Source organism: Nerophis lumbriciformis, linkage group LG31 (assembly GCF_033978685.3).
Source record: "Nerophis lumbriciformis linkage group LG31, RoL_Nlum_v2.1, whole genome shotgun sequence".
In the NCBI taxonomy this organism is placed as follows: Eukaryota; Metazoa; Chordata; class Actinopteri; order Syngnathiformes; family Syngnathidae; genus Nerophis; species Nerophis lumbriciformis.
Genome location: NC_084578.2, coordinates 25798366 through 25819465, shown reverse-complemented (window position 1 = coordinate 25819465; position 21100 = coordinate 25798366). Strand labels below are relative to the sequence as shown.

General features: G+C 38.9%; 1 protein-coding gene across 1 annotated transcript in view; it reads right to left on the bottom strand.

Moving 5' to 3' along the window:
• clasp1a (cytoplasmic linker associated protein 1a) overlaps nt 1–21100 on the bottom strand; it is a 162700-nt gene that overhangs the window by 73403 nt on the left and 68197 nt on the right. The window contains exons 8-15 of the mRNA XM_061926336.2: nt 19825–19895; nt 10859–10999; nt 7988–8061; nt 6365–6457; nt 6070–6215; nt 1870–2005; nt 1190–1260; nt 929–988 (exon numbers count right to left, since the gene is read on the bottom strand). Coding sequence (XP_061782320.1) covers nt 929–988; nt 1190–1260; nt 1870–2005; nt 6070–6215; nt 6365–6457; nt 7988–8061; nt 10859–10999; nt 19825–19895 — 792 coding nt within the window. The remainder of the gene's footprint in view (nt 1–928; nt 989–1189; nt 1261–1869; nt 2006–6069; nt 6216–6364; nt 6458–7987; nt 8062–10858; nt 11000–19824; nt 19896–21100) is intronic.

Below are 21100 nucleotides of genomic sequence, written 5' to 3'. Positions count from 1 at the left end.
TGTCGCTTGTTGATGCAGTACAGCCTGAGGGATCGAAGGTCACAGGCTTACCTGCTTACGTGCAGTGATTTCTCCAGATTCTCTGAACCCTTTGATAATATTACAGACCGTAGATGGTGAAATCCCTAAATTCCTTGCAATAGCTGGTTGAGAAAGTTTTTTCTTAAACTGTTCAACAATTTGCTCATGCATTTGTTGACAAAGTGGTGACCCTCGCCCCATCCTTGTTTGTGAATGACTGAGCATTTCATGGAATCTACTTTTATACCCAATCATGGCACCCACCTGTTCCCAATTTGCCTGTTCACCTGTGGGATGTTCCAAATAAGTGTTTGATGAGCATTCATCAACTTTATCAGTATTTATTGCCACAGTTTTAGTCTTCATAAATCAGACTGTGTATGCAAAATAATTATATATGCATTTTTCTCCTTCCAGTATTGTGGCTGTTCTGATGATTAGCATATATTCTGTATATTCACAAAGACAGGCGCTAAATGGACTGCAGTCTTCATTCTGCTCACTTAAGAGACGCCGTACAAGATCCGCACAAGTTGTGTGCGCTATCAAGTTTGCACATACACGCAAACCCTTGTAGGTACATACGTACATTTAAATTCCGAGTACTTTTTTTTTTTTTTAAAGGACAGGACCTATTTGTGTGTTTTATGGACACAAAATTTAAATTTGCTATAATTTGTTGTGTTACGTTTGCTGCTTGGGAGGGGTTCAAATACTTTTTTCACTCCATATAATACAAATAAACAATAACAATAAACTATAACTAATGTTTTTGTTCACACTCTTATAATAAAATTGAAATCAAACCTTTGTACTGTTCATAACTTAAATGATTAACAGTCAATCAAATACTTATGTATAAAAAGTACAGCACAAATATTACATGAAAAAAAGATGTGCTGCTTACCTTTCCAGTGTGTTTGTGTGCCACTCATGCAGCATTAAGTCTAAAAACTCATAACAGCGTCTGGAAAAGAGTACAACATTAACATTTCTGAAATAAAATAACAATGGTCCAATTCAATTGAGGTCTCATAATACGGCATACACTAGCTGTACTGTATGTACAAATGTGTTTGACAATTCCTGTCACAATGACAACTGAATCAGAGCTTTCTGAAAACAAATACGCTAATTAAGGTTTCAAACAAAAACAAGATTCTCTTACCGTCTGACTGCGACTGATTTGGAGGTGCAGTTACTTGTAATGATGGGGATAAGACGCAGGTAGTGTGTATGCTGGAAGAGCAAAAAGCAGCTATATCAAAAGTCAGGCATGGGGAGATGAAGCTGACCTCCAACCCCTGACCAATCGCAACAGCAATTGGGTGAAGAGGCAGCCGAATTGGAGAGTTTCGGCCATAAGGAGAAGAATGCAGATTTACCCTGTAGACAACCTTGATATTTATTTAGTATTTTATGAAAATCAACTGGGATCCAATATCATTTGAAAGACACTGAAATTAGCAGGACAGGGCAACTTTAAGACATGGGTATCCTACCTTTTCCACTGAGGGCCGCAATGATAAAGATTTAAGGATGGGGGCCACTTCCATTCAATATGTACATTAAAGAGGCTAAAATCAGCTTATGCTAAGCTATTTGAACAAAATATTTCAGCTTTGTGCTTTAGGAGAAAAAGCAAATTAGCGTTTGATTTAATTGATGAACTCAAAAATCTAAATTTACAATATGCTGAGGGCCAGTTAAAAAGCAGCTGCATGCTGAAAGTGGCCCCCGGGGCGCACTTTTAACATGTTTATCTTAAACTGTTGACAAGGTAAAAGTGATTGCATAATACATTCAAATAAGGAAAACAATGGCATCTTTCTGATGTCGAGACCTCACCCGCAGGATTAGACGGATCGCAGCCATTCCAGACGTCGCCATGATTTTGGCACTGTTGGGCACCAGGTTGAGCAGGATGGGCATGACGCTTTCTGCCCCGTGGTCAAACTTGTTACCCAGAAGGGATGACAAATGTCTGAAATGAAAAGTAAACCATTTCATACACAACACACTGATGTCTTCTTTTCAGCACCGTTAGCAGAAAAACAGTAGTTTTTATTTGTGTGCTCCTTTTACCTTAAATTTTCAAAACATAATTACCATGATAAGGATACAAAATTAATTAGATTAATTTAGACGCTTTTCTAGACATTCAAAGCGCTTTACATTGAGAACTGAGAAGCCATCATTTTTTCACTCCACAGTAATAAAATAAATTATTAATAATGCCAAATAATACAATTGTTGTTATAAATAATAATAATAATAATGAACACCTTGATGGTGATAAGCTACATTTGTTGCCAGAGCTGTCCTTGGGTAGATGGACAGAAACTTGGCTGCAAAATTGCACCGACGGCTTCTCTGACCATCACCACACATTCACTCACATTCGTACACCAGTGTGAGGGGCACTGGGAGCAAGGTGTGTGAAGTTTCTTTCCCAAGGACACAGCGGCAGAGACTACCAATGCGGGAGGAGGATTCGCACCCGAAATTCTCAAGTTTTTGGACGGCTGTTCGACCACGCTGCCCCATTAATGATATAATGAGCATAATTAAAAATAAGAAAATAATTAAACATGTAAAAAAATAAAATTATGAAATTATACAATATTACAAAAGATTGCATACCAACGTCAATTTTTTTTACGGTTCCACCTCATCAAATTAGTAATAACGTGTGCATTTCAGATCTCAGCAGCATTCATCAGAATTAGTTTCTATGTAGGCAGGTTACATACCAGTGCATTCTTTAGCATCAGAAGTTTCCCATCACTGCTGTAAATCAAAACTAATGTTTAAATAATCCCTGCTCATGACAAATGTGAGCAATAAGTGCAATGGCTGTTAAATTAAAAAACATATGATGACACTAAACTTGTACATTATATGATGAGCCTTTCCCAAAACATGTTTCTTTTTAACCACAGTTAAGGAATAAGTATTTGATATCCTGCTGATTTAGTGAGTTTACAAAAACGATTTGGTCCACTCTTCTTTACAGATACGCTCCAAATATGTTTTGATAGAAATAAATAGATACAAATAGATGTTGAGGATTTATTTATTTGTGGTAGCTTACCACAAATATATTTGGACCACCACAAAAAAATGTGGCTCTACCAGTTACACCCTTGTTCAGCACATTATTATGGGATTGTTTGTGAATGTCTGTAGTCATTTTTCCAAATCCATCTGCATACAGTAGATGGCAATGTTACTCTGCTTTTCAAAGAAAAACTGCACTTTTGGGGAATTTTGCCCATCATCCGCAATCCCTATATGAGACGTGACCACACATCTTTCCCTTTTCTGTGCATTTTAGATAGTGAAAAACTGCTTGAATGAGGCAGCTAACAAAGGAAGTAACGGGATTCAACCCGCATCAACAACGCTCTATTTACATGCCGTGACCTGCATATTAACCAAGCTATAGTGACATTGCTATTATATTATACAAACTACTTCTCTGGTCTAGTGACAAAGCTCCTCCCCTGGACCGACTGAAGCAAAGCATATTTCCTCTCAACTTCCCAGCAACAGCAAGATGCTTGTTTGCTCTGAGAATTCTTTACCTGAGAAAATTTACCATCGAAACAGGGAGCACAAGTCTTGTGCGGAAAGATACAACCTTCGCATCAGTCAGCATCCCAGTGAGAGCGGACTTTGTGACTGTTTTATTATGTTCTTAATTTGTTCATGAAATGTTTCGCAGTAGTACTACATGATAACTCTCAAAAGTCTGTCATGAAATCTGCCATGATTAGTAATAGCAAACACAAAACATGCTCTTTCTGCTGATGTCATTGACGGAACTAGCGTTCGTTGCTATAATCATCAAAGCCCCCAGTTCCGGTAATGCTTAAAATGACAAAAAAATACTGTAAGAATAACATGTTGTCATGAATGTGTCTGTTACTGCATTACATATACTGTATACCTACAGCATGTATATAACACATTGTTGAAGGTTCTTGGATGATTTTTTACAGAGCATTATAGGTGAAATAGGTGACTGCCTATTACCTGCATTGTTAGCTACCTTGTGCTAGCAGTTTTTTTTTTACTATTTAAAGATAACCTATTATTGCAAAACCAACTTTTCTAAACTATTGGTACCTGTTTTTGTGTATTTGGGATCTGCATAAGTGAAATGAAACCACGGAAGCATGGCATAGATATTTATAAAACAAACTTGCCTTCCTTCATACTTCCTCCAAACGAGCCGTTTGGAATTTTCCCCTTTCCGTTACGTTTTTCAAATTGGTGACCTCAGCGAATATCTCCATATATGGCAGATATTTACTCAAAGAGGTTTGCGTGAGTCCGCCGAAGCACCTACTTTTTCTCTATCCTGTTGTTGGGTTAGGGTTCATTACAAATGGGAGATAGGGCTAGGCAGAGGTTTGCACTCGGAGTGCTTTTGGGCCGCACGGTGGCCTAGTGGTTAATCAATCAATCAATCAAAGTTTATTGATAAAGCCCTTAATCACAAGTGTCTCAAAGGGCTGCACAAGCCACACCGACATCCTCGGCTCAGATCCCACATCAGTGCAAGACAAACTCAACCCAATGGGAACAACAAGACCCTTGGAAGGGGCCGCAGATGTGGGGACCCCCCCTGGGTGACCGGTGCAATGGATGCCGAGTGGATACAGTTAATAATGTGAGAGTCCAGTCCATAGTGAGGCCAGCAAGGGATCCTCTTAACATGTGGGCCACACAGTCAGGAGATCTAGGAGTTCTGGGTTCGAACCATTTGTAAACCTGTGTGGAGTTTGCATGTTCTCCCTGTGTATGTGTGGATTTTCTCTGGGTACATGGCTTTCTCTCACATTCCAAAAATATCAAATTAGGTTATTTGGAGACTCTAAGTTGTCAATAGGCATGAATGTGCATGTGAATAGTTGTTCATCTATATATGCCCGCCATAGACTGGCGACCAGTCTCGGGTGTACCCTAAGAGGATAAGTGGTATAGAAGATGGATTAAGTTTGTAATGGTTGTATTAACTATATAACTTACTGTGTTTTTTCCAGAAATAATAATAATAACAATAATAATAATAATAATAATAATAATAATAATAATTGTAAGTGCCCTTTTTTCTGGCTTGAGCATCTGTCTGTGCACGTGCCTGCACAAAAGGATGATGGGTAATATTCCAAAAAGCAGTGCAAGTTTCCCTTAACACCTTATACACACAGAGTCTGCAAGAGAATAGGAAGACAAACAGGAGCAAGCGTTGCCAACTTGGTAAAAATTGCATGCACGCATGTCATGGTCAAATTATGCAAATTAGATGGTGGTGTCACACTGGACTGGAAGAATTTGCGTGTTTCATGGATACATGCTGGTCAGAATACTTGCTGGTTAATAGGGGATCAAATACTTATTTCACTCAAATAAAATTACATTTTAATTGGATAAGAAAACATATTTTTTGCTATTCTGTTCAAATTATAATGAACTTACTTTAAATATTATCGGCGGTTTATCTCTTTGTATATATTTTTAAACTAATAAAAAGTTATGTCAAATTATCCATCCATCCATCCATCCATTTTCTACCGCTTGTCCCTTCCAGGGTACAGTTTTTAAATCAGAAAAATCACACTTGTGCATTTTAACTACCGGTAGTCATGATTAATAGCAGTAAATTACGAGCTTTCATAATTTTTATTAACTTAATATATTAATATTAATTAATATTTTAACACAAACAAAATGTAAAATGTTTTACTTAAATTTATGTCATTTATTTACACAAAACTTGCGAACAACTTTATCTTAAGTCCGTTCGAGATGTATTTTGAAGTCAAATCTTTGCACTGACGTATGCATTGACCTGATCTATGTAACTATGTAACTAAATTAAAGTGAAGGAGCATGTGTGATCAAAATAAATTGCGAAATTAATCTGCATTTATACATTTTTGTGATTAACCACATGCATAACCGTGTAATTTTGACAGTCCTACTTTGAACATCAAAAAGTTGACAAATTACATCAGGAAGGTTTTTTTTTAATCTTACCCCAAAGTGATGCAGGCCTCGCGGACGACCTGTGAGCGCAGATCTTTAGCCGACAATTTGAGCGACGCCTCCAGTAGACGCAGCTGCTGAGGGAAACCTTCATACTCTGCTGCACCCGCCATCATCAATGAGCGAACCTTTTTCAGCTGAAAGGGAGCGAGATGAAGAGCTGAGAGTCCATAGTGATTGGTTTAATGGTTTCAAAATCTTGTTTAGACGTGTATGTGGAGTCCTCAAATGTTCTCTTCACTTGAACTTCTTACTCATTTGCATAGTGTGTAGATGTGTGACTTACGGCTACCACTCGATGCTCCCAGTCGTGTTTGTCGTCTGATAGAATTTCTCTGATCTTACTCAGCTGCTCCTCCAGCTCCCTGTTGGAGTAAATCTGGAGACAGGAGATACGTTTTATCATTAGCGTGTGGAAGTCAGGGAAAACGAGCACTTACAAAAACTATGTACACTACAAAAAAGAACACAGAGGACAACAAACAATGTTGCGCACAGGAAAGATATTTAATATACCATATTTTTCTGACTATAAGGCACTTAAATTCCTTTCAATTTCTCAGAAATCGACAGTGTGCCTTACGTATGTATTATTTCTGGTTGAGCTTACTGACCTTGAACCAATTTTATGTGGTACATGGTGCAATGATAAGTGTGACCAGTAGATGGCAGTCACACGTAAGAGCTACTTATGGACTGCAGGTTGATGCCCTTTATTTAATGAATTATGCTAGCAAGCAAGACCAAAACTTTGATGTTTCATTAAAAATATGGAACATTCCACACGTTGTCAAAAAAATGTTTTATTACGACTTTGGTAAGCTATATAGCCGCACTGCTTGTCAGAGCATTACGGCTACCATCGTCAGACGTACGGTGCTTCAACATACGGGCATTATTATGGTGTGTTTATAAGGACCCCAAAATGGCACATATTAGGAGTCATTATCTGACATTTGTTTCGCCCTATTATGCAGATCCCAAATACACAACATTAGGTACAAATAGGTAAGAAAAGTTGGTTTGGCATAAGTCCTGAAAATGTGCACACGTCGGCCATTTTTCTTTATCCTCTTGTCGTCGGGCATTCATGCTCCGCTGTTGCCATTTCTAATTCAACGTAGTGTATTGTTCGAACTTAATCTGTCAGTTAACCTGTCATGGAAGCGCTAAAAACTACAACAAAATATGACGAGGAGAAGACGCAGTCCAAGTGGAGCCATTTAAACAAGACCACCCACAAAACTGTGCATCCGGAAGAGACGGTAAGAAAGCGGCTTGAAAATGGTCTGTAAAACATAATCTATGCAAAATGTTGACCAAAGAACCACCATTATATGTTATGTAGACTACAACTAATTAAGTTGGTTGTAAACAAAATATCAGACCCCTTCAATGCCCCCTTGTTCTTATTGCCGCAGCATTTGATGAGTGTAAAAGGTTGGCCACAGGTAAATTCATCGTGGAAATGATGGCACTGGACGACCAGCACTTTACCATTTTTGAAGAGACTGGCTTTTGTCAGGACAAATCTACAGGTACTCTTTGTCACCATTGTTTGACTCTTTCGTACCTTCATGTGTGCACAAAATAAACCTATATCTACTTTAAAAAAAAAATACTGGTCACCTTATAAACTTAATAATTTATTTATACCGGTTATACATAGTTACACTTAAAAAAAATGTTAGAAGCAGGGAGTATTTAAAAAAACAAAATATATATATGTATCATATATACAAAAGGGACAAGCGGTAGAAAATGGATGGATGGATATATCCTTCGCTTTTTGTCGTATTGAAATTAAATTATCTTTTTGCAGATTATTCTAAATATTATTGTTTTGATTGTGTTTAAAAAATGGAAATTGAATATCAGAAGCACTTGTTCTGAATAATATTTGAAATACCTGAACTGAGGGCACATCTTCAAAGGATTTGATGAAATCCTCTTCATCAACAGCACCGGCACCTGCTTCTTTACCTTTGAAACAAAACAAAGCAATGATGAAGCACCAACACACATATAATCCTACCACTCGGAGAACATGACAAGTATCGGAGTATCGTTCACAATCATTATGAAAGACCTGCGACGGATGGATTGTATGCAATCTAAATATTAAATACATTTGATCAAAAGTCCGCTTACAGTGTAGCCTATGGGAACCGTTCAATTCTGCCGAGAGAGCTCCTAAAAAACATCCAAACAACTCCATTAGGGTTTTATATACATGTCGCAAGTATATATGTAATGTAGTAACAGGCCCATTTATAATACAATTGAATATTTACGTCTTTTGATCGTTTTAAGCATACACGGCGCATTAATTTCATAAACGCATCACAACGTTTGCTTTTTTTTCCTCTCTTCATCACCCTGCGACCCCGAAAGGGACAGGCGGTAGAAAATGGATGGATGGACTAATGTCTGCTCACTGCAGACTTTATGAGAGACAACAAACATAATAAAACCCCACTTACTGTGCAAGGTCTGCTTTCATTAGAATGCCGACTGCTAGGATGTTCATATATTCCCATTTAGATGAAAAATGTCTCATAATGCTCACAAAGAAACGGGGTCAAGGCGGAACAAGCGCTTTTCGTGTCGTTCTCTATATAGTGATGTTATGAGCTACCGGTGCTGGTACCAAAATGTATATTGATACTTTTCTAAATAAAATAGAACTACGAAAAATTTCAATATTGACTTTATTTTAAAAGAAAATCTTACATTACAATAAACATATGTTCCCTATTGCACTCAAAAAACAATTTTAGAAGGTTAAAATATAAATTAAAGGGCATTAAACACATTGGGTTTTTCTTGTTGCACTCAAAGTACAATTTACAATTTTCCCTATTACATATAGTCTGCCATAATCAAGGATTAGGTTAGAATACAATAAAACGCTTAATTGACATTATATTAAATGTTTCATGATTTATGGTTGCCACTCCTGGTCTATGCTTTAAGAAAAATACAAGTATTAGTAAGTACTAAAAACAAAACTATGGATAAATGTACCCATATAAGCCATGTAGCAGGTAAAACACACATATTTTAAAGATAAAACACAAATTGTAGCAATTTGTTACAAAATTCAGTCAATTCACTTGCATTAGTTGACGTTAGATGGGTTTTAACTGCGCTAATATTTGGCATCAATCCAAGCAGCTGTGTGCACATCTACGTATCTACATGTTATGTATCTACATGTGCACAGCAGAGGAGCTGGTTTACTCATGAGAGTAGTGTATGTGTGTTTAAGAGAATGGCAACATGTTGTCTGAGTGATGTCACTGAGTGAGTGGGCGAGTAAAGAGAGAGTGAGAGTGAGAGTGAGAGTGAGAGTGAGAGAGAGAGAGAGAGAGAGAGAGAGAGAGAGAGAGAGAGAGAGAGAGAGAGAGAGAGCGCATGCACTGCGCAGTAGAAGGATGAACAGGTCTGGTTGTGTCCTGCAAAACTAATAATAGAGCAACCAGCTTAACACAAATCAGCGGCCTTGTCATTCTGACCTGAAAGTGGAGCCTAGCAGACCCATTGCCAGGTAAAGTGAAGGGTGTTAACCCGACGAAAACATAGACCCTGAGAGGAACGTCTACTCTGTGCTCCTTGACTACGGTCTGCACCGGAGCAGAACATCAGGACAGATGTAACACCTACGTTATTACCTGTCACTCTTTAAACTCCTTGTGAAGATCTGAATGCTGATTTAAATGTTTACCTAAGTTTCAAGCAAAGATGGTAATACTAATCGCCACATTTGGCGAGGCGTACGTGTTTTAAAGCAACACTTGAAGCGCTTTGCTTCCTTTTTTAAAGTGTCACCTTCATCGTTAGTTTTGAAGTCCAAATACCTCCATATTGCGCTTCAGGCACTCCCTTTATTAACCAGTAGAATTTTCATTTGTTTGCCATTCCTCCTCTCCAAGATGTTATTGCTTTTATGCACTTTGTGTGTGCATAAAAAAAGACAAAAATGTGTTATTGTCACACATAGGGATTGTGAATGATAGGCAAACATTTTTTTTTTAAAGTGCAGTTCCCTTTTAAAAAGGACCTAATATGTAAAACAATATTTTGTTACCTATTGGTACTTGTTTTTATGAAACTGCATAAGTCCCCAAAATTTGAAATCAAACCATGGAGGCATAGTGGAGATATTTATAAAACAATCTTGCCTTCCTTCATATTTCCTCTAAACCAGCGATTTGGAATTTGCCCCAATTTGTGACCTTTTCCCCAAAGTTTGACATCAGCGGATAGCTACATAAATGGTAGATTTACCCGAAGACCACTTCAGTCCAAAGTTGTAGAAAATAAGTGCCTTATTTTTCTTGATCCTCTTGTGGATAGAGACTGGCTCGCACACAAACATAAATTCTCTGCTGTTTCCATTTCTAATACAAATTAGCGTATTGTCCGAACTGATATCTGTCAGCAGACTCGGGAAGAGCTAAAAACTACAACAACGATGACGGGGAGAAGACACAGTCAAAGTGAAGCCACTAAATGGCACATACTAAAGAGAAGGTCAGAAAAGGACTTGAAGACTGTTTGTAAAACATAATCTCTAAAAAAAGAACCACCATTGCATGAAGACCACAAGGAAGTGTTTTAAATGTATAAAAAAAAAAAATCACAATATGACTTTTTAAAGAAAAACTAATTGAACACCTGTGGTCAAGAGGGATGCCTGTTACATAATTTCCACAACCAAAATCATTAATAGTGCTTTTGGGTAAGTGGTGCTCGTCACAAAAGTGAACGCTCTCACCTGTGGTCTTTGCTGTAGTTGCAGAGCTGGGTCTTCTTGCAGAAGTTATAACAGGCCTCTTACCACCAGGAGGTGCTTTAGAGGATGACGAGGAGGAGGACCGGCCTCCATCAACAGAGTCCTCATCTTCAAAGTTCTTATCTGTAAAACAAACTTCTTTCAACATTGTTTTAAAAGACAGCAAATTGTAATGACGCTCGGTTGCAAAGATGTTTGCAGTCCAGTCAAGTGTTGATGTGACTGTTTAAACGAATCTTGCTGCAATCACAAACACAAACCTTGTAAACCAGGTTTGCATTTTGCGTGAAGAGGCAAGTTTATGTATTGATAAGGCACAATTCGTATACAAAGTAATTTTAAGGCAGATATAAAATGTCAATTAATGAATGGCAGGGCGCTTCATATGAAATGTTACTGAAAACTTATTTCTAGCCCCATTCTGCTCCGTCACTGGTATAAAAGATATACTGTATATATATATATACATATATATATTAGGGCTGTGAATCTTTGGGTGTCCCACGATTCGATTCAATATCGATTCTTGGGGTCACAATTCGATTCAAAATCAATTTTTTTTTCAATTCCACACGATTTTCGATTCAAAAATGATTTTTTCCCAATTTAAAAGGATTCTCTATTCATTCAATACATAGGATTTCAGCAGGATCTACCCCAGTCTGCTGACATGCAAGCAGAGTAGTAGATTTTTGTAAAAAGCTTTTATAATTGTAAAGGACAATGTTTTATCATCTGATTGCAATAATGTAAATTTGTTTTAACTATTAAATGAACCAAAAATATGACTTATTTTATTTTTGTGAAAATATTGGACACAGTGTGTTGTCAAGCTTATGAGATGTGATGTAAGTGTTAGCTAACCACTGTGACACTATTCTTTTTTTTTTTTTTTTTTTTTTAAGATATAAATGTCTAATGATAATGTCAATGAGGGATTTTTAATCACTGCTATGTTAAAATTGTAACTACTATTGATACTGTTGTTGATAATATTCATTTTTGTTTCACTACTTTTGGTTTGTTCTGTGTCTGTCATGATCCGTGGTCGTATCATGTTTTGTTTAGTTATGTTTGGTTAGTTTTGGACTCCTTTAGTTATTGCTTGTGCACCTGTGAGTTTGTTTCGTCACCATGGTTACTTATTATTTTCACCTGCCGCTTGTGTTCTCGACGCGCACCTGTTTCTCATCACTGACACTATTTAAGCCTGCCTTTCTGTTCACTCGTCCTGTGCTCCTTGTTTGCGGTAAGCTACATCACGTTGGTTTGATTTCATGTTCCTGAGTCCTGTGCTAAGTTTTAGCCTTAGCTTCCCGTGCGTTCGGCACACTTTTCTTTTGCTTGTTTTTCTGTTTGCCTATGATTTATGTCATTAAATCATTTCTTACCCTCACGTTGTTGTCCGGAGTGTCCGTGTTGCACGGAAGGAACGATCCCGCATCAATATGCGACCCCCATGTGACAGTGTCGTGTTTGTGTCTCCTCTCAATTCCTCTGTTTATTGCAGTTCTGAGTGTTGCTGGGTCGGGTTTGGTTTTGGAATTGGATTGCATTGTTATGGTATTGCTGTGTATTGTTTTGTTGGATTGATTAATAAAAAAAATTAAAATAAATAATATATATTTTTTTTTTAATTAAAAAAAAAAAATCGATTTTTTTAAACGTGAGAATCGCGATTCGAATTCGAATCGAATTTTCCCCACACCCCTAATATATATATATATATATATATATATATATATATATATATATATATATATATATATATATATACTGTATATATATATATATATATATGTATATATATACAGTATACATATATATATACAGTATATATATATATATATATATATATATATGAACAAGATGGCGCCCCCCGTGGCTGATGTCTTTGCGTCGTCCTCCCGACAACAACTAAGTTTTTTTATTTATTATAGTCTAAATTTGTATCCTAAATGCAAAGTTTTTGCACGCAACAGTGAGGTATAACAGAGATGCACTTCTGGACAACGGAAAAGCTCACCATGAGCTCACTTATAGTCTGACGGACTTCAACTTTCTGCTACGACGAGACCCAGCTAACCATAGCCACACCAAAACAACAACAAGGCGAAGAGGCAAGAGAGCGGGGCTAAATGCTAGGCTAAAGGCTAGAGCTACACGACCACCACTACCTAGCCTGCTGCTAGCTAACTTGTGCTCGCTCGACAACAAGCTGGATTACATCCCAGCATGAACTGAGAGAATGCTGTGCTCTTATTTTCACGGAAACCTGGCTTTCGGACAACATCCCAGACTCTGCTATCCAGCTAGCAACGCACTCAGTCTACTGTGGAGACCGGACAATGGCTTCAAGAAAGGCGAGAGGCGGCGGCGTCTGTGTTTCCGTGAGTAACCGCTGGTGCTTGGACGTACAGGTGGTTGAAAGACACTGCTCGGACAACATTGAGTTTTTGATGGTGAAATGCAGACCTTTTTAACTGCCAAAGGAGTTTAGTGCAGTGTTTATACTGTCTGTTTACATCCCGCCACGGGCGGATTCCACACCAGCGCTGAAGCTGCTGCATGACGTCATCAGTAAACAAGAGACCGCACACCCCGATGCTGCGTTCACGGTAGCTGGGGATTTTCACCACCGCAACCTAAAGAGTGTCCTCCCGAAATACCATCAGTATGTGAACTTTCCTACAAGGGAGAAAACACTCTGGACCAAGTAGACTGCAACGTGAGGGTACAGCCTACAAGGCTGTACCCAGACCACACTTTGGACTATTTGATCACATCTCAGCTTTTCTATATCCAGTGTACAGACAACGCCTCAAGCAAGCCCCCCCAGTGAGTAAAACTGTTAAAGTGTGGAATGAAGACACTGAACTAGTGTTTCAGGACTACTTTGGGAGCACAGACTGGGACATGTTCAAAACTGCTGCTCAGAGGAATGACGGTACTGTGGACATAGAGGAATATGCTTCCAGTGTAACTGGCTACATCAGCACGTGTAGAAAACATTGTTCCCACAAAACAATACAAGATATACCCAAACCAAAAACCCTGGATTAACTGTGATGTTCGGTCCAAGCTACATGCCCGCTCCACTGCATTTGTTTCAGGCAACGCTGAGGACTACAAGAAGGCCAGATATGACCTGCGTAAATCCATCAGCGAGGCCAAGGGTCTATACAGACTAAAGCTGGAGGGATTCTACTCTACCACAGATTCCCGGCGCATGTGGCAAGGCCTGCAACACATCACAGACTACAAGCAGGGGAGCAGGGGGGTCACAAACAGCCAACGCTCACTGCCAGATGAGCTGAATGAGTTCTACGCCCGCTTCGAGGTCCTCAACACCAACCAACAGAGAGGGGTTCTGACCACGGAGCGCACGCAGGACCCACCACTCACTGTGACAATAGCAGAGGTACGTACAGTTCTGAGGAGAACAAACCCACGGAAGGCAGCCGGCCCAGACAACATGCCTGGCCAGGCCCTCAGGGTCTGTTCATCAGAGCTGGCTGACGTACTTGCTGACATATACAACTTGTCACTAGCACAAGCTGTTGTGCCCACCTGCTTCAAGACCACCACCATCGTGCCCCTGCCAAAGAAAAACACTGTGACCTGTCTGAATGACTATCGCCCTGTTGCACTCACCCCAATAGTGATGAAGTGCTTCGAGAGGATAGTCATGTCACACATCAAGAAGACCATCCCAGACACACTGGACCCTCTACAGTTTGCCTACCGGCACAACCAGTCCACTGAGGATACAGTCAACACCGTCATCCACACCACCCTCACCCACTTAGAGGGCAAGGACACCTATGCCAGGCTATTATTCATCTACTACAGCTCTGCTTTTAACACGGTCATCCCACAAAAACTCACTGCTAAACTCCTCACTGTTGGTCTGACACCGGCTCTCCGTGACTGGGTCCTGAACTTTCTCACAAACCGACCCCAGTCAGTCAGAGTCGGCAACCAGACATCAGGCACAAAGGTTCTAAGCACAGGGACCCCCCAAGGCTGCGTGCTGAGCCCCCTGTTGTACACCCTCTTCACACACGACTGTGTGGCCCCCCAGAACAACACTAGTATCATCAAGTTTGCAGATGATACTACGGTCGTCGGACTGATTACCAGGGGAGCTGAGGCAGCGTACAGAAGGGAGGCAGCGGAACTGGTGGCCTCGTGTCAGGATAATAATATCTCCTTGAACACAGACAAGACCAAGGAGATGATTATTGACCCACGGAGAAGGAGTGCACAGTACACACCTCTGTACATAGGGGGGTCAGAGGTGGACAGGGTGAAAACCTTTAAATTCCTCGGGACCCACATCAGCGAGGACCTCACCTGGGATCACAACACCCAACAAACAAGCAGCGACTGTACTTCCTAAGAAGGCTGAGAAAATTTGGCATGCCACCCAAAATTCTCAGCAACTTCTATAGAAGTACGGTTGAGAGTGTCCTTACCAGCTCAATCACGGTCTGGTATGGAAACTGCACTGCTAAGGACAGGAAGGCACTCCAGCGAGTGACTAAAACTGCTCAGTACATATCAGGAGCAGCCTTCCACTCACTACAGGACATGTACTCTACCAGGGCCACCAGGAGAGCACACAACATCATAAAGGACAGTACACCCCCCCGGCACAGTCTCTTCAGCCTCCTACCATCAGGCAGACGATACAGGAGCCTGAAATCCAGGACTACGAGACTGACAAACAGTTTCTACCCACAGGCCACCAGGCTTGTGAATGCTAACTTGTGAATGCTTTGCTACCCCCCGTTTTACTTTCATCTTTTTGAACAAAAGACAGCTACCATGACCACCCCTGAACTGTGAACCATCATTGTAGACACTTTTCACCTTTGATCACTAAAGACACTTTAACTGCTGCTGTGACCCAATGTCACCTCCATATTTATACTGTTGACTGTCAATCAGAATGCGCAATAATGTAATGTTACTTACTGTGCCTTGTATATACATTTTAATTTTAATTTTAATTTTAGCTAAGTACCGTGTGACTTGTTGAAGGGTGGACTAGCAAAGTAAGATTTTCATTGTACGGCAAACTGTCTGTTTAACTGTGCATATGACAATAAACAATCTTGAATCTTTATATATATATATATATATGTATATATATAACAGCAAAAATCCTTTATGCAGCAAACACCTGCTGCGTGCATCGAAAGAGGTGGGTGTTGCTCTACTTCCGTGTACAGATTACGGTTAAAAGATGCAGTGATAACATAACATTTAGATCTTTCCTGTGACTGCTTAAGTAAGATGAAATAAAACCTCAACAGAAATGAAAGACGGTTGGCAGGATGACGAAAGGAGACTTTTTTTTATTGCAAACAATTTGATTCTACATAAAAAACCAGACACTTTCAAAAACAATCACACACTTTTCCGGCTTCAAAACAAAATAGCTACGCTATACATCCGGTTTAACTACATTTAGGGTTTCTCCTTTATGTACGGGCTTCATATTAGCCGCCACACCTAACAAAATAAGATAATATAATGTATTGTAACATCCAGGAGGAAACAAACAGTCTGACTTTCTTTTTATCTATTATGATAACAACGGGCCCAATTCCAACAAGTATTTCCTCCTTTCACTAGACACACAACACTTGTTCATTCTCTGCCGACACAGTGTGTTCACAGACCATGGAAAAATGACCATCATAACACACTAACATATACATTAACACCAGCAGGTAGTTACAGTATGAATGGCTATTTATGGTTTATTATTTGTGCACTAACGAACATTTGGCCAGAAAAAGACGTACTTTAATCACTTTAAACTCCCAAAACCGATGTTTTGATGATGTAAGCTGTACGGTTGTCTGGAACAGAGGCAGCGTGTCCGCACTATAGACGTACTTTAATATATTCGAGATATACCAGCAGACAGTCAGCTTCACAATTTAAGATGACACTGGTGGCTTCGATTTTTTGTCTGGCTGAAATATTGTGTAAATTATTTTATAACATGTTCTGGTTGAGTCCTCAATTACAGAATGATTAGCAGGCTCAATATTACATTTGATTAATTAACAGAGAAGGTTAAAACATAGTCCTGCAGCAATATGAAGACCATTGACTTGTACAACATGTAATGTAAAGAATATCAGAAGCATTTATTCAGGTAGAAATTTTACAGATTATTATTATTCCTTAGGTCAGGAAAAACACACAGAGGCTATATATATATATATATATATATATATATATATATATACACATGCACCTGGGGATAAGTTGATTGGCAACACTAAATTGGCCCTAGTGTGTGAATGTGAGTGTGAATGTTGTCTGTCTATCTGTGTTGGCCCTGCGATGAGGTGGCGACTTGTCCAGGGTGTACCCCGCCTTCCGCCCGATTGTAGCTGAGATAGGCTCCAGCGCCCCCCGCGACCCCAAAAGGGAATAAGCGGTAGAAAATGGATGGATGGATATATATGTGTATATATATATATATATATATATATATATATATATATATATATATATATATTAGGGCTGCAACTAACGATTAATTTGATAATCGATTAATCTGTCGATTATTACTTCGATTAATCGATTAATAATCGGATAAAAGAGACAAACTACATTTCTATCCTTTCCGGTATTTTATTGGAAAAAAAACAGCAAACTGGCGCCATGTTCTTTCAACTTGCCAAATAAAACAAGAACATTTTACAAAAATGCACACTTTTGACACCCCTGCTATTGATAATAAAAAATTAAATCTGATAAATGTATCGACAAAAAGCAGAGCCTGACGACGCATGTATGTTTATCATAACTCTCTCGCTCTCTCTGTCTCTGCCCCTCCCTCACCAATGCTGCTGCGCGCACAATTTCTTTTGTTTTTAACCTTCTTAACCCTGAACGTACATTGAAAATACACGCAACCCTAACTCAAAATGTCGGACATTTGAGGCATTTAAGAAACACCGCCGACAGCCCCGCAAAAGAGGACATGTCCGGTGAAAAGAGGACGTATGGTCAGGACCTAGCATGCTAGCAGCGATCGGTTTCATGTCCGGTGAAACCAATCGCTGCTAGTCCTCTTTTGCTAGCATGCTAGCAGCTAACGGGCTAGGATAGACTGACCATACGTCCTCTTTTCACCGGACATGTCCTCTTTTGCGCAGCTGTCAGGGCGGAGTTTCTTAAATGCCTCAAATGTCCGACATTTTGAGTATTGTTTACACAACGTGCAGTACGCTACTTAATATGTCCGTGTCGTTCGGTACACTTCCGCACCGAAACAAAACCCCCGTACCGAAACGGTTCGAAACAAATACACGTACTGTTACACCCCTATTATTTTGATTATTGTTTCTCAGCTGTTTGTAAATGTTGCAGTTTATAAATAAAGGTTTAAAAAAAAAAAAAAAAACTAGCCTCTGCGCATGCGCATAGCATAGTTTCAAGGAATCGATGACTAAATTAATCGCCAACTATTTTTATAATCTATTTTAATCGATTTAATCGATTAGTTGTTGCAGCCCTAATATATATATATATATATATATTCAAAAGTTACATACACTTGTGAAGGACATAATGTCATGGCTGTCTTGAGTTTCCAATAATTTCTACAACTCTTATATGTTTGTGATAGAGTGATTGTGTTTGTCACAAAAAACATTCATGAAGTTTGGTTCTTTTATGAATTTATTATGGGTCTACTGAAAATGTGACCAAATCTGCTGGGTCAAAAGTATACATACAGCAATGTTAATATTTGGTTACATGTCCCTTGGCAAGTTTCACTGCAATAAGGCACTTTTGGTAGCCATCCACAAGCTTCTGGCAAGCTTTTGGTTGAATTTTTGACCACTCCTCTTGACAAAATTGGTGCAGTTCAGCTTAATTTGTTGGTTTTCTGACATGTACTTATTTCAGTGTTTCCCCTAAAAGGAGCTTATGTGGTGATATCCTTTACACACTGATGTCGGTTTTTGATGCAGTACCATACCGCCTGAGGGATCGAAGGTCACGGGCATTCAATGTTGGTTTTCAGATTGGCTGCTTGCGTGCAGTGATTTCTCCAGATTCTCAGAACCTTTTGATGATATTACGGACCACAGATGGTGAAATCCCTAAATTCCTTGCAATAGCCCGTTGAGAAATGGTGTTCTTAAACAATTTGCTCACGCATTTGTTCACAAAGTGGTGACCCTCGCCCCATTCTTGTTTGTGAATGACTGAGCATTTCATGGAAGCTGCTTTTATACCCAATCATGGCACCCAGCTGTTCCCAATTAGCTTGTTCAACTGTGGGATGTTCCAAATAAGTGTTTGATGAGCATTCCTCAACTTTCTCAGTCTTTTTTGCCACTCGTGCCAGCTTTTTTTAAACATGTTGCAGGCATCAAATTCCAAATGAGCTAATATTTGCAAAAAATAACAAAGTTTTCCAGTTCGAACGTTAAGTATCTTGTCTTTGCAGTCTATTCAATTCAATAATAATAATCATTGTATTCTGTTTTTATTTACGATTTAGACAACATGCCAACTTCACTCGTTTTGGGTTTTGTAATTGAAAATAAACAAAACTGTTGAATAACTATTGTAACAACCTTAACAACATTAAATCAATCGCAACTGGACTGATCAGTTTGTCTTAGAAGACGTTTCGCCTCTCATCCAAGTAGGCTTCATCAGTTCATGCTTATAGACTTATATTGGTCAGATCTAGTCTTAGACTTAGGTTGGTCAGATCTAGTCTTAGACTTAGATTGGTCAGATCAAGTCTTGGACGTAGATTAGTCAGATCTAGTCTACATTCATAAAAAAAGGAAAGTAAACTTGTTGCAGCAAAGCTCCAAAAAACAAGCAATTGTGAAGACCAAAAGTAAAAATAAGGCTGGAAGAGTACTAAAAAGAAACAAAGGAGGATCACTCACCTGATCCGGAGGAGGGATTCATGTTCCCGGATCTTTGAACTTCATCAAACTTGCTGAAGATGACATTCAAGCTACAAAAGAGGCAAGAAACAAGCATAAATATGACACATCAAGTGAAAGATATAGGCAGATAAGTAGAGATGTTCTAAAATATATAGAGCTTAAAGGGGAACTGCACTTTGTTTGTTGTTCACAATCATTGTGAAAGACATGACAACGGATGGATTTTTTTTAATGCATTCTAAATATTAAATAAACAAATAAAAATCCACTTACAGCGGAGCCAATGGGCGTTCCACTATTTTGCCCATAACGTCCAACAAATAACCATCCAAAAACAGCCAACAATACTCCATTTACATGTTGTGACTTAAATAATAAACAAATATTAGTGATATTGTTAATTATAGCCGCTAACGCAGACAAACTATTTATAGCAGCGCCGTGATGCCGATGTTTAACGTCATCGAGTGGTCTGATGCTTCCTCGCTTCCTTGCTCTCTGTAAGTTCATTCTAGATCATAAATCATGCATCTACCCTGGACAGAAGAAGTCTGAGTAGGTATTACAACAAGTTGGTACACTTTCACAGCGATTTAGGACCCAAAAATGGCCAGAACGACACAAAAAGGCGCTTGGTCCTTACCCCCCATTAGGATTATGAGACATTCCTCACCTAAATAGGATTATATGAACATCCCAGCAGTCACATCCTAATGACAGCAAACCTTGCACGGGTAAGTGATGTTTTATTATGTTTGTTGGCTCTCATAAAGTCTGCATTGAGTAATAATCAGTGATGAAGAAAAAAAAAAAGCAAATGTGAAGCGTTTTTAAAATTAGTGCGCCACATATGCTTAAAATGAGTAAAATATGTAAATAATACATGTTATAATACATGTGCCCGTTACTACATAACATATATACTAACATCATGTATATAAAACCCTAATGGAGGTGTTTGGATGTTTTTTTTAAGGATTTGCGCAACTCCGATAGGCTTCATTTTAAGATTACTTTTGAACACATTTATTTAATATTTAGAATGCATAAACACCCCAAAAACATCCATTGTCATATCTCTCATAATGATTGTGAACGACAGGCAAAATTCCCCCCAAAAATGCAGTACCCCTTTAAGAGTGTACTCACCCTGGGTCACTTGTATCGTGAGGGATTTGGGATTAATTACAACTCCCTCTCCTAGCCCCTGCTATGATGATTCATACTCGGACACTTTTACCTTTTCCCATAACTTTTATTCTGATGTGTTACT